Source organism: Neofelis nebulosa, chromosome 7 (genome assembly GCF_028018385.1).
Source record: "Neofelis nebulosa isolate mNeoNeb1 chromosome 7, mNeoNeb1.pri, whole genome shotgun sequence".
Taxonomy (NCBI): Eukaryota; Metazoa; Chordata; class Mammalia; order Carnivora; family Felidae; genus Neofelis; species Neofelis nebulosa.
The window spans coordinates 137,041,999-137,055,660 of record NC_080788.1 but is presented as its reverse complement, the minus strand read 5'-3'; the positions used below and the strand labels follow the sequence as shown (position 1 = coordinate 137,055,660).

At 54.1% G+C, this 13,662-nt stretch overlaps 1 protein-coding gene across 4 annotated transcripts in view; it reads left to right on the top strand.

Annotated features, from left to right (window-relative positions):
- Nucleotides 1–13,662, top strand: part of ITPK1 (inositol-tetrakisphosphate 1-kinase) — a 179,845-nt gene that overhangs the window by 128,120 nt on the left and 38,063 nt on the right. For all 4 annotated transcript variants that reach the window (XM_058740110.1, XM_058740111.1, XM_058740113.1 and 1 more), the window contains one exon: nucleotides 2,423–2,540. In XM_058740110.1, the coding sequence (XP_058596093.1) occupies nucleotides 2,423–2,540 (118 nt within the window). The remainder of the gene's footprint in view (nucleotides 1–2,422; nucleotides 2,541–13,662) is intronic.

Sequence of the window (13,662 nt, the reverse complement as noted above, 5' to 3'; positions counted from 1 at the left end):
GATACACCTTCCTTAAGGACACTTCCCAGGGGCGCCTGGGTGGCTCAGTCGGTTGAGTGTCCGCCTCGTGATTTTGGCACAGGTCTTTATCCCAAGGTCATGGGACTGAGCTCCGAGTCGGGCTCTGTGCTGAGCATGGAGGCTGCTTGAGATTTTCTCTCTCTCTCCCTCTTCCCCTCTCTCCTGCTCACACACACTCTCTCTTAAATTAAAAAAAAAAAAAAAAAGACCCTTCTCAGCCTGCCTTCGTGGTCCCTGTGGGTGGCAGATGTGGGCTTGCCCTCATCAGCTTGGGGGCTTGTTCTGTATAAGCCGGGAGGTGGGCCAGCCACTGAGCTGAATGCTGACAGTCGCCTCCTGCAGGGGGAAGAGGAAGGTGGCTTCTCTTCTGTGTTTACATCTGTGGGATGGGTGTGCAGGGAGGAGGGGATGAGAGCGTGTCCGCCCCAGGAAGTTCGTGGATGTGAGGATGGGAAGAAGGGCTCCTCACAAGCATGTACTGGCCACCCCTTAGGGACAGAAAAAATTTTTAGACATTCAAAGAAAAAGACACAAATGAGCCCATAACCAGATACTTTGGTGGGAAACACAAGGGGGGGGGAGCCGATTTCAGAGGAGAAGGAGATATAAATCTCTGGCTTTGTGTTGAGAGCTCTTAAAAATGATTACTAGGAACCAAAATAGGTTCACTGAAAAAAAAAGTGGTGGGGGGGGGGAGTAATTCCAAATGGAGCTTTCTTTTTTGTTGATAAGGCTTACTTGAAAAGAAGCATTGTGGCTTTGTTTCTTGGCCTTTGCTGACCTCGCAGACGGATCTGGTAGACTGGGCGGGCAGGGGGATGAATTAAGCTGGTGTATTCATTCCCTGGGGTGGCCTTGACAAAGTACCACAAACTGGGTGGCTTAAAACACGGGAGTTTGTTTTTTCCCTCTCACAGTTAAGGAGGCTCGAAGTCTGAAGTCAAGGTGTCTGCGGGGTTGGTTCCTTCTGGAGGCACCAAGAGAGAATCTGTACCCCGCGTTTCTCCTACTTTCTGGCAGTGGCCAGTAGTCCTTGGCCAGCCTTGCCTTGTAGCTGCACGACTTCAGTCACTGTCTCTCTTGTCCGATGGTCTTCTCCCTTTGTGTCTCTCTGTCCAAATTGTCCTCATCTTAAAGACACCAGTCAATGGATTAGGGGCCATCCTAATCCCGTATGGTCTCATTTTAGCTTGATTCCATCTGTAAAGACACTATTTCCAAATAAGGTCACACTCCCGAGCACCAGGGCTTAGTAGGGCTTGAACAGATCTGTGGAGGAGAACACAATGCAGCTGACAATAACAACAGCTGGTGAATGGCCTCCCTTACACCCAGCCTTTTCTCGGAGCCCCTCTCTCGTTACTCCAGCACTCCATGTTTTTATCCTTAGAAACACAGTGTTTTGGGGCCAGAGGGATGGTCTCATTTACTGTGTCTGTCTGATGTGCTGCTCTGGCCCACTGCTATGGCATGGCTTGTGTAGTCACGGAGGTGACAAGGGGCAGGGCCGGGATCCTTGTTTCCCTTTCCTGGAAATATTTTGCTCAGTTTCATGTTGAATTCTGTTAGAGTTTCTTGTTCCCCATGTGCATTAGCGTCATTTCTCCCAAGGAGACCGTAACTTCCTCAAAGGCCGGTTTGGCCATAGTTCTGCTCGCATGCCCAGAGTCTAACCCTGAAGCTAGTAGGTACTGAAGAAGCATGTTGTCCGGAGCACTTGAGGCAAGGTGGCTGCCCTGTGGTGTGTTGGTCAACAAGCCTTCACGCAGACCTTCTACTGAATGCCGGCGTTCCGCTCTCGCTGGCCCTGCCTCAGAATCCTTATCAGAGCAGGGTGCCGGGCCACTCTCCTTGAGTGCAGTCCACACACGGAGCAGATCTAGTTCAGGTGAGGCTTTATCCAGGGGCCAGACGAGCTGATCAGGACCTGGTTGTGCTCCCTTTTCTCAGCTCTGTTTTTCTCCCTTTGGGCTCCATTTCTGAGCTTTGGCTTTGTCCGGCCTTGCCTTCGCATCTCAGGGTGACTGCTCCCAGCTGCACAGTCTCTGTGCTTCCTCTTCTCCCCATTGTGGAAGACGATGGTCTTGTCCCAGCATTCCTAGTGAGAGCTCCGAGCCTGCCTCTGATTGGATCGACTCTGGTCACATGTTCTCTCCTGAACCAGTGGCCAGGGTGGAATATGTTGATTGGTCTGACCAATGTCATGTGATCTCGGTGTGGCTGAGTGCGTGGGGGCAGCTTCCCCAGACTGTGTGGACCCCCAGACGGAAGTCAGGGCTGGTGGAGGGAGGGGGAAGGGAGGGATGGATGAGGGAAGGGCACGTGGGATGGCATCTTGCGGAAGCCTCATGTCATCGTCAGTCCCCCACCTCCAACCAGAAGAGGTGTGTTTTCCTTTCAGGAATACATCGATGCGCACCCTGAGACCATTGTCCTGGACCCCCTTCCTGCCATCAGGACCCTGCTTGACCGCTCCAAGTCCTATGAACTCATCCGGAAGATTGAGGCCTACATGAAAGGTACGGACACATGTGGCTTGGTGCCTGTGGCCGGTGGCAGTCACAGGGAGGCCACTGCATGGGGTGGGAGGCGGGCAGGGGAGTGTCTGATCTTTTTAGGCCCTTTGGGACAGGTAGCAGTTGAATTCCGTGGGGGCACACATTCTTGGGAGGGCCCTTTTCTCTCCTGTGACCAGCAGAGTTAGGAAGGAAAAGCCCCAGGGTGCTCACTGGGAGAGAGAGTGGCTGCAACCACTTCAAGACGGTTTTGTTTTGTTGTCTTAAACCCACAGAGTGGCGATGAAGTGTCCCGATAACACAGTGGTTAGAGAGCAGGAGTGTGTGTAGAATAGCTGAGCGGCGGGCGGGGAAGGGGAGTTATGTAACCGGGCAAAGGAGACAAACAGAAATTGAAGGGCCTTTAATCAAACACATGGAGATGTGTAATGTGGCAGCTGGACCTCGTGGGGTACGCTCTGTTCTGGAGGGCAGGCGCCTCCCACTTAGCTGCGGGAGCTTTTCCTGCCAGCCACATCCTCTTGTCCTTGAGGACTCATTCTCCCCACCTCCCTGGGCTGGGCAGCCCCAGAGAAGTGGGACTGCCTTCCTGAGGTGTTTATTTATGTGAGAAGGGCTTTTTTGGAAAGATTCGTGTTAACAGTGACTTAGTTCTCTTTGCCTGGTCCCAGCATTCCCTGCTGAGAGTTCTGGTTTAATTTTAAGGAAAAGTGCTTTGCCTGTGTCCTGGGCCTGTATGAAGATTCATCGTATAGCCCCCGTTCCTGCCATCCAGATCATGAGTGTGGCCTGTCCGGGCTGCCTTGAACCCGGAACCCTAGTGACTTGGTCCGTTGTTGTTTTGTGTGATGGTGGAACCGGTGGGGACTTTGGCTTTGCCGGACCAGAGGCAGCCCGTCTGCAAGGTTATGCCTTCTTACATTCCTTCTTCCAGTGCTCATGAAGGTGGCCTTGGTCATTCTGCTTTGCAGACAGTAGTGGAGACTGAGAGCTTAGCAGATGGACTGACATCACACAGCCTGTGGGTCGCAGAGCCAGCATCCAGTCCGGTCTCTCCAACCCGGGCTCCTAGCTCCTAGCCCTTAAGCTTAACTTACATGTTCATGGCCAGAGGGCCCTGGATCTAACAAGCACCTTGTATGGAGCAGTCATGGACCTTGGCCAGGAGAGTTGGAACGTGCCCTGTGGAAGAGCTGGGTGTTGGATGTGGCTGTCCTGGAGGGGGTCTCGAGGCCTGTTTCCCTGGGTGTCTGGCATTTAGCAGGTGGCATAGAGCATGGGCTTCCTGGGTGGCCCCCAAATGCCAGGCTCTCTCAGCATGCCAGCATCCGTTTTCCCTTGGGCCTGGAATGGCCAGTGATGATGTCAATTTCCCTTCCCTTTGCATCGTTTCCCTGGGTCCCACTAGAACCCTCCAATGAGAAGGAAGATCCATAGGGACATTGTGGCTAAACTTTGCTTCTGGAAATCCTCCTCTTCTCAGGAGTTGTGGGCATTGGATATCAACGGTGTGAAGGGACAGGAGATGACTCCAGTCCTGATGAGAAGGCCCAATTGGCGGGAGGAGTTGAGGTCAGCAGCCATGTCTTGTGTCAAGTCCATGAGAAGAGTGAGGTGTTCTAATGGGGTCAGGGAGGTCACCACTGAGACGGCTTTTTCAGAGCAAAGAACACAGGCTTTGGGGGTGGGGGGACAGACAGAGGTTGTATCTGAATCTGGGCTCTTGTTGCCATGTGGCCTTGACCAAGTCCCTTGACCTAGCTCTGCTTGTTTTCTGTAAGATGTTGGTAATAAGTGGTTTATCCACAGGGTCTGGGGTTGAGCTAATTGGGATGACATCTGATGAGCATGGGTCCTGGCTCATGGTGTCACCGGGAATGGCAGCTGTTGGCACAGCTCCCGTTACCCTAGCAGGGGCTGGAGTGTCTGGACTGGATCTTGGAGTCTCTCTCAGTGTTCATGCCTAGAGAATCAGGGCTGGGGTCAAGGGTGAGCCTGGGCCTGGACTGTGAGTGTGCACAAGAATCAGGGCTGTCCCTGGTGGGCGAGACTGAGGGGGACAGCCTGGGCCTCCCAGGTCAGGCGGTCGTGTGAGCAGAGTGGGAGAGGGCCGCAGCGTGGGGGGCTTGTGTGTGACCTGCAGACCGCTGGGTCGGTGTGGGGGACTTGGAATGCCTTGTGCAGTTGGGGACCTCGCTCATGAGCAGCCAGTGAAAGGGTGTGAGCTGGTGAGTGAAGGGTTCGAATACACCTGCGATCAGTGTAGGTGTGGCCTGGGGACAGGTTCTAATGGGCATTACCTATATGCTGTTGTAAGGGTGCCCCACACCGAGCCACAGGTGCGAGGCCCCGGTGACCGACCCCCAGTGGGGAGGGAATCAGACCCCATGCTGCCGGGTCCGAGAAACCTCAAACTCAGGTGTCATCAGCTCGGGAGCTGCCTGCAGGGTTGGGGGGTGGGGAAGCCCCCTCCATGGCCAGCAAGAACGTGTTGACCAAACCCTCCAGGCAGGCTTGGTCCTAGGCCAGCAGGAATTGTTTTGTGGGTGGGCCATGACCGCTGCGCCCTGGATTTTCCTTATCGTGCACACTGAGCCGGGCTGGCATTCTTCCAGGAGGGTGGGCAGAAGCTGGGATTTCCTGGAGCCTTTTCCTGCCCCCATCCCCCCACGGCTGTTCTCGTGGAAGCACTGCGGGCTCCCACCTTCCATCCTCCCGGAGCGGGGGCTCCTCCTCCCTGCAGATGCAGAGAACCTTCTCTGGGAGGCACATCCCCAGCACTCCTCCGCCCCACTCCTGCTATTCCTGGAGGCAGCCTGTTAAGCGTACTGTAAATGGCCGTGATTACCCTGTAAGCTCCTCAGGCAATTTAAGCAGTCCAAGTGACACTTTCTTCGTGGGAAGAAGGGGCTGGGTGGAGACCTCCTTGAGGTGTCCTGTCCTTCAGCTGAGGTGGCTCTCTCTGCCTCGGAGAGCCTGGGCTGCTGCAGGGACAGACCCGGGGAGGCTGCTGAGGGGACGTGACCAGGGCTGCCCGCTCAGTGAGGGTGGGTGTGGCACAGGGGGGTGGGGGTGGAGGGGTCCACGCCCAGGCAGGCCTTCTGTGTCAACGTTCAGCGTCAGCTGTGCAGACAGGGGAGGCCTGCTGTCTGGAGCCCCTGGCTCCCCGTCAGACTACCTGGGTGGCATCTCGGTTCCATGCTCCCAGACCTCACCCTCTTCTAATCCAGAGCCTGGAGGGGAGGCCATTTGGTTAGTGCTAGGGTTGCCGTAGCAACAGAGACCGGAAGTAACGGTGGCTTAAATCAGATGGGACTTGGTTTCCGTGTCATGGAAAAGCCCAGAGGGAGAACCCAGACTTCTTCCAGCTGATGGTTCTGTGATGTGGGCCTCCTGGTCCACAGTGGTCCAGCCGTCACATCTGAGATCTAGACAAAGGGGTGGGGAGGCGCTAAGGAAAAGGAAGCAAGGGGAAACAGCCTTAGTTATCTTTAAGGAAAGGCCCTGGAAGCCATACCACGATGCTCTGTCCATGGCCAGGACTGAGTCCCAAACTGAGCTGCAAGGGAGTCGGGGAATGTGCTTTCTGTTCTGGGCAGCCATGTGCCCAGCTACAATGTGCAAGCTTTGTCACTGTGGAAGAAGGGGGAGAACAGATTTGAGGGACAATTAGTCCATCTGAGACCCCTTCCTTCCTTCCTTCCTTCCTTCCTTCCTTCCTTCCTTCCTTCCGGGAAGTGGGTTGCTACATGGGGAATCCATGGGTGAATGATTCTTGGAATGACAATTTCTCCTCTAGGTAGCCAGAGGCTATGGCCTCAGCCTGTGACCTTAGCAGTAAGCTCCGTCCACACAGCAGCTCAAAGCAGTGTCAGGTCACTAGGCTTGCAGAGTGAGCCACCCCAGAGCGTGTGGGCCACAGGTTTCTCTAATAGATGACTGTTTCTGGGCAGGGTCACACCCACACCCCTTAGCCAGAGGCAACAGATGGCACTAACCTGGATCCAATTCAAACCAAGTGCAGGAACCTCCCAGAAATGAAACATTGCCTGGTGCAGGCTTGGGGACGGGGAGGGAGTGAGGGGAGGGAGGCTGGGGCAGTAAGTTGTGATTGCCCAGCACGTGTCTGCAGGCCTTTTCTCTCCCTGCCACCTGCTTTGCCGCCCAGGGCCAAGATTTTGAGATGGAAACCCCGAGGCCCAGGCCTGGCTCTGCCACCCCAGCTGAGCAATTCTGGGCAAGGCTCTGGCTGGCTCCTGAACTGGCCAACGCGATACGAGAGCAAGCTGGGCTGTGATTGGATGACACAGGCTTGTCTTCTTGACCCCGGGAGTCAGGGGTGGGGTGGGGTGGGGGCAGTGGCTGATGGAGGGTATCGGGACAGAGGGCTCAGGAGACCCTTCAGAGCTGATGACAGCTGTGGGTGATGGGTGACGTGCTCTGGAGGTGACAGATGGCCATCAGGACTCCAGGCCTCCCTGGAGAGGGAGGTGCACACCATGGATGGAGCAATTCTGCCTGTGGTTTTATGGGAAATTAATCAGGGCTCCTCTTGGAGTCCATTGGGAAGCTGGATTGAAAATGGAGTCATCTAGATGGCAAGTGAAGAGAAAGGAACATTCCTCAGAGCCTGGAGGAATAATTCCCCACAGAGCCTCGGTTGGGTGAGGGTGGTCAGCGGGGGAGGGGTGTGGTGGAGCTGGGGGGCGCACAGGCCTGTGGGTGTGAAAGAAGAGGCCAGGGAAGGGGCTTGGGGTCAAGGCTTCGGGCTCCGATCTGCCTGTGCTCCCTGCCTTGTGACCTGAGCAGGTCGCTTTCCTCTCTGAGCTTCCTCTGTCGGGGCTTGGGTGGGCACTGAGGCAGCCCTTCCTGCAGACCAGGCACTGTTCGAAGCACTTTAGCTAATTTAACCCTCGCAGTGACCCTATGAGAAAGGTTCGACACTGAAGTGCATGGGCTTGTCAGTTCAGGCCACAGAACTACTTTGCGGGGCAGAGCTGGGATCTGAACCGAGTGCCATCCGTCTGTGCTCTCAGCTGCTGGTCCCTGAAACCCTGGGTGTACTGCTTGCTCCTCCCGCGCCATCCCCGACACGGACCGACACCCCGTCCCTGACACGGACTGACTGAGGCAGAGGCCTGGATGGACACAGAGAGGGGCTCTGCTGGGACTGCCAGCTGGTGGCACTCTTGGGTGCCCTCTGCTGTTCAGGAGGTGACACCGACCCCAGAAGGTCCCTGGGGCCCACTCCACCGAGAAATGAGCAGCTCTGCTTGAAACGGTCACTGAGGCTCTGTGCCCCAGAGTTCCGGAGGAAACAGGAGTCCTGTCTGTTCGGTTTGAGAGCAGCCACATACGGTGGTGGAAAAGAACAGGCTTTGGTCCCGACAGACTGGGCTCAGCTCCCCTCGTTGGGCCTGCGCAGTCACTGGTTCCCTCTGAGTCGTTTGCTCATCTGTACCGAGGGCTTGCCTTCACCTCCCTGGGGGCCAGTGTGCAGCGGGTCGGGCCCTGTTCGTTGCAGCGAGTGCGGATGGCCCAGAGTTGGGTGTCCCATGCTGTCGGCTCCCTCTCCTTGGTCCTGCTAGGCGCCCAGGTTCTAGGCGGGAGGCATGTGGCAGAAACTGGTAGTGGGTGGCGGGGCCTGGAGTCGAGGACAAGGAGGACAGGAGTGAGCGCACCCCAAGGACTGTCAGTCCCGAGTCAGCCAGCTTCCAGCCTGATTTTGTGCAGGAGGCTGGAGTTTTGAAACAGCCTGCCAAATAAACACTCCATACGTATTGAGTGGGCTTCACAGGAGGCCTTACGGTGCCTGCCTGCCTGTGTCTCCCTTGAGTGTCAGCCAGCCTGACCCACAGCGCTGAGGCCAAGGGGACAGGCCGGGCCCGGGCAAACTCCTGGAGCAGGTGGCTGTGCAAATGGCACAGCCTCTACAAGCTTGGGTGGGGGTGGGGGCTTTGGGTGGGTGCTTGGCTCCTGGTTTCCCTCCTGGACTTGGGGGCATGTGGGAGAAACACTGTCCTCATTTTTCATGTCGTCTGCTTCCCGTGACCCAGGTAGAGACCCCGTGTTCAGATCGAGGCAGAGGGTCGCCAGAGCAGGATGGTGGGTAGAGCACCATCTGTGGGCCCGGCCGAGGTAGGCAGCTTCCCAGCATTAGGTGGGGCCTGGGCCTGAACCTAGTGGCATTTTGGCGGTGCCCTGGTGAGCCTCCCTTTGTCACCTGCCAAGAGGAGGTAGATGCTGAGGATAGTACTGAGGACCATGCCTGGCCCTGGGCGGGCAGCTCCTCCTCTCCTCGTGGTGAATCCTCTCAGCAATGAGAAAGTGGAGGCTGAGAGAGGGGTGGGTTTCAGAAGTCTTCACGTCGAGCCCTGTGCCGACTCCAAAACCGAGCTTCCTTCCTACACCAGATGCATTTTGCAGCTGATTCTCTGAACCCCACCCATCTCCGTGCCCTCTGCTCGCCCTGGGTGGGGTCTGCTCCTGTCCTTGGCTCTGGGTCAGAGGCCACACCTGCCGTGCGGGCCTGGGGCCAGGGTTCACCTCTGCTGCTGTCCGGGCATCCGGCCCTGCAGGGACTCTGTGTCTCTCTCTGCTCCACCCACCTGCCTGCCGGCTCATCCTCACCCCTCAGAGGTCCCCTTCTGAAGTGAGGCCCTGTATCACCCGCAGGAATCCTGAGGGTGTTGGCCCTGCCAGACGGGCTCACAGTGGAGACCGCAGAGCCCAGAGCACGGGAGGACTTCCCACTGGCTCACGTCTGCTCACTGCTTGTCCCCGCCTGCCCCCCACAGGCCTAGGCCTGCTCATTCTCCTCCCGCCCGAGAGCTGTTTCCTTTGTGTCTCCCCACCCGGGCCTACCTGCAGCGGGGAGATGACAGGTACCTTGGGGAATGCACAGACCCCAGCCTGCTCTTCAGCAGCCTCCATCTCGACACATTCTGTGTTCCAGAAGGCTGAGGGCTGTGCTCGGAGGGCAGCGGCCCCTGTTCCCTGGGGAAACAGACTCAGCTTCTGCCTCAAAGCTCTCAAGGTCCAGGCCTCCTAGTGCCGGGGCCCAGGGGCTGGTCTTACCGGGTCAGGGACGTGGGGAGGGTGCAGGTGTCCCCTCACTTCTTGTTTTCTGCAGTTATACCGGAAGCCAGAGTCCCAGAGCTGGTATGGTCTGACCGAATGACAGCAGACCAGCACCCAGCTCCCCACCTTGCCTTCCTGCTGCCATGGCGGCCTGATAGGGGTGCCTGCCCCCTCCATGCTGGCGCTGACCTTCTCTCTTTGGCAGTCCTCTGCCAAATTCCTCACTTCCTCTGCCACAGTCTAGGACACAGGACTGGAGGTTCCAAGGAGAGATTCCGGGAGTGAAGCGGGCTTTCATGGTGGCTGGTTTGCAGCCTCCCAAGGAGACTCAGGTCCATTCTTGGAAAGAACTTTCCTGTTTGTGCCCTCAGAGCTTCTCACTGGACCTTCCAAGCCTTTGGGACTATAGCAGCCAGGCAGGGGCAGCCCCTTCCCCCACGGGTGCCTCCCTCCAGCTCCGTCTAGCCCAGTATCTCTGGATGAGATACCAGGCTTCTCGCTCGTGTGCTGGCACACAGACCCCACTGTCTCCTCCTGACCCCGAGACACACCCCTCCACCCCTCCTGACTGACCCCACCAGGCTCTGATGGCTCCTCCAGGCCGGTCCTTTCTTCCCTGAATATGCAGGGCTTCCCCCCAGGGCCAGTTGGTGAGCCAGATGCTGTTTGTTTTTGAGACCCTGGCTCCCTTTTCTGGAGTTTCTTTCCCCTTGTTGTGATGACCAACCCCTGCAGACTTGAGACTCCCAGGAACCTGCCCCACATCCCCCATCACACTCAGAGTCTCCCAGCACCCACAATAAGAAATCTCAACGTCTTTTCCCTGAGACATAGTAGGGCAGACGGATACTCAAAACATACTTGTTGGTCACGTTGATCCGAAAGTATCAGATATTAGTCATTTGCACTTTAGTGTGAATTTAAGGCCCACTTTGTATCTTTCCAGCTGAAAGAGATCTTGAGCTCTCAGTGCCTCCAAAGCTGCTCTTCTCTATATCTTTAAGATGAGGAAAGGGGCCCAGAGAAGTTGTAGGACTGAGCCAGCACCACTCGGTACTCTTTCCATGGGCCCCACACCTCTGTAGCAATCTCCTCAGAAGCATCACGAGTCAGACTGCCTGGGTTCGGATGCTGTCTTTACATTAGCTGTGTGCATTTAGGCAAGTTATTTAACTGTCCCGAGCCCGCGTTTTCCTATCTGTAAAATGGGGATAATCATAGTAGCACCTTCCTCATAGGGTGGTTGTGAGAATGAAACATGATTATGCATTGAAGGCTTACTCAATAGACCGTAATTCTGGGTGACACTGCATTGTGGTTTCAGACCACACCATGTGCGTTGTGACCCTGCCAATCTTGAGTTCTTTCTCTTCTGTTTAGCACTAGATTTGTGCTGGTGAGCTGGACTGTGGGCCTTCCGACCCCCACGAGACCAGGCCCCTCCAGGGCAGTGCTCCCCTCCAGGGCAGTGCTCCCCTCTGCTTCCATCATCCCCGAACACCCAGCCCCATGTTTGTCAATGCATCGCCTGGGTTTATTTCCCCCAAACAAGAATTTTCAGGGTGACCCCCTCATGTAGCACACTCAAGGCTTTTGTCCTGTTTCCATTGCCTTTTTTTTTTTATCAGTTATTATAGTTCTATGGTTAAGTTCACATTATACAGTTTTTAGTGTAATTTTTTTTTATTTTTAAGTAATTTTAGATTTACCAAAAAAGTTGCGAAAAATGCTACACTAAGTTTCCTTATGCCCTTCCACAGCTGTGGCTTGTGTCAACATCCATGTGACTGTGATACAGTTCTCTAAGCCTGGGAATTCACCTCAGTAGCAATGCCATTGATTAACAGTTTCACCAGCTTCCTCACCGCTGCCCTTCTCCTGGTCGTTCTTGTCTGTGGTCTCCTCCCATCTGGCGCAGGGCTTCAGGCTGTTGGTCTTCCGTGACCCGGGCAGGTTGGAAGCGCCCTGCCCATTTATTTTGCCAGCCTCACTTTGGGTCTATCAGATGTTTTCCAGTGTTGACGGGATTCGGTTGACATTCTGCGTTTGGGGCAGGAACGCCACACCAGCAATGCTGTGCCCTCCTTTGCACATCCTGTCTATCAGGAGGGCATGACGTTGCTGTGTGTTCTATCTGGTTAACTGATCATTTGGTCGGAGTGCTGTGTGTCACGTTTCTCTACTGTTCATTTCTGTTTTTCTCTGTAATTAGCAGTTATCTTATAACCTTTGCAGACACCCTGTTTCTCCTCATACTTTTGCCTGCTATTTTAGAACCATTGATGGTTCTTGATGACAGTGTTGCTACTGTGGTACTTGCCAAATGGTCATTATATCGAATTTTTAAAAATAAGCATGCCCCTCTTCAAACCAGGGCTTTTGCAGACATCCATAAGAGGACACTTTGTGGAGCCCTAGCATATTCTCATTTGTAAGTAAAGAGAAAGGTGAAGATGAGAATTAAGGAAGAAGAAAGGGGATTGCATTGGAGAAAGTTCTTTGCCACAGGACTTCTCAGAGCCTTTAATATGTCACTTTAACTCTCGAGTCTTCTGGAGGGTGGTGTGATGAATTTTACCACTGATGGTAAGATATAGTGGTAGTTTATATCCCACAAATAGGGGGCAAGTGCTAATTAAATTGTGATACAGCATCAATGATGAGACACATCTCAACCTCAGAGATGGAAAATGAAAAAACATATGTCTTAGGGGCGTCTGGGTGGCTCAGTCAATTAAGTGTCTGCCTCTTGATTTCAGCTAAGGTCATGATCTCATGGTTTGTGGGTTCAAGCCCTGCGTTGGCTCTGCACTGCTGGTGTGGGGCCTGCTTGGGATTCCCTCTCTCTCTCTCTCTCTCTCTCTCTCTCTCTGCCCCTCCCCTGTTCGCTCTCCTCCTCTCTCAAAATGGATAAACACTTGAAAAAATTTAAGAAAAAGAAAAAAGAAAAAACACATGTCTTAGAATCAATGGAATATGGCAGTATTCGGCTTCCCCCCCCCCCCCCCCCCCCCCAGTCAGTTGTAGGCCCTCCTGCTCCTCTCTGTAGGGCTTCTGGTGAAAGGCTTGCTCCGCCCACCACACTTTAAGAATCCCCAGACTGGGTGCTGCTCACCTCCAACTCTGCACAAACCTGACCTTGAATTCCCTTCATATCAACAGGCAGGGCCCTGGTTGTTGGTGACTCACTTCCCAGAGGCAGCTGCTTTTAACGGTGTGGAATCCATCCTTCTAGACCCTTCTCATACACGTACAAATATATGTATGTACTTTAAAAAAGAAAAGAAGCAGAATCATACTACACGTGTTCTCATAAAACCTGTTTTTTTCCCTACTTAGTATGTATCTTGGCTTCTTTCCATGGCCCATGAAAGATGAGGGAGATAGGTCTGCTTGGCTCATTTTTGGTGGCAACATAATATTTCAGCACATGATTGATAGAATCATAATTTGCTTGATTATATTGAGCTCATAAGGACATTCCAGTTTAATTTTTTTTTTTATTCAACCGGGCTGTAGTAAACATAGCTTTTTGCATATTTCTCTAACATTAATTCCTAGAAGTAGAATTCCTCAGAGAGAGATTTTTGTAAACATTGCTCTCACATTGGCAGGTACCGCTGGATTGTTCTTCAAAAAGTTTGAGTAAATGTCACTCTCCTGTGCCCATCATCCAGGGAAATGATACCTATCTTAATTGGCATTTCTTCCGTCATTGACAAGATAGAGCATCTCTCTTTTTTTTTTAATGTTAATTTATTTTTGAGAGAGAGAGAGAGAGAGAGAGAGGAAGGGGCAGAGAGAGACGGAAACACAGAATCTGAAGCAGGCTCCAGGCTTTAAGCTGTCAGCACAGAGCCCAACGCGGGGCTCGAACTCACGAACCGTGAGATCATGACCTGAGCCGAAGTCGGACGCTTAACTGACCGAGCCACCCAGGCATCCCTGATAGAGCATCTCTTTATACGCTTATTGGCCCTTTGCATTTCTTCTTATGTGTGAGTCTCTTCATTTGCCCACTTCTCTGTTGGGTTGGTGGTCTTCT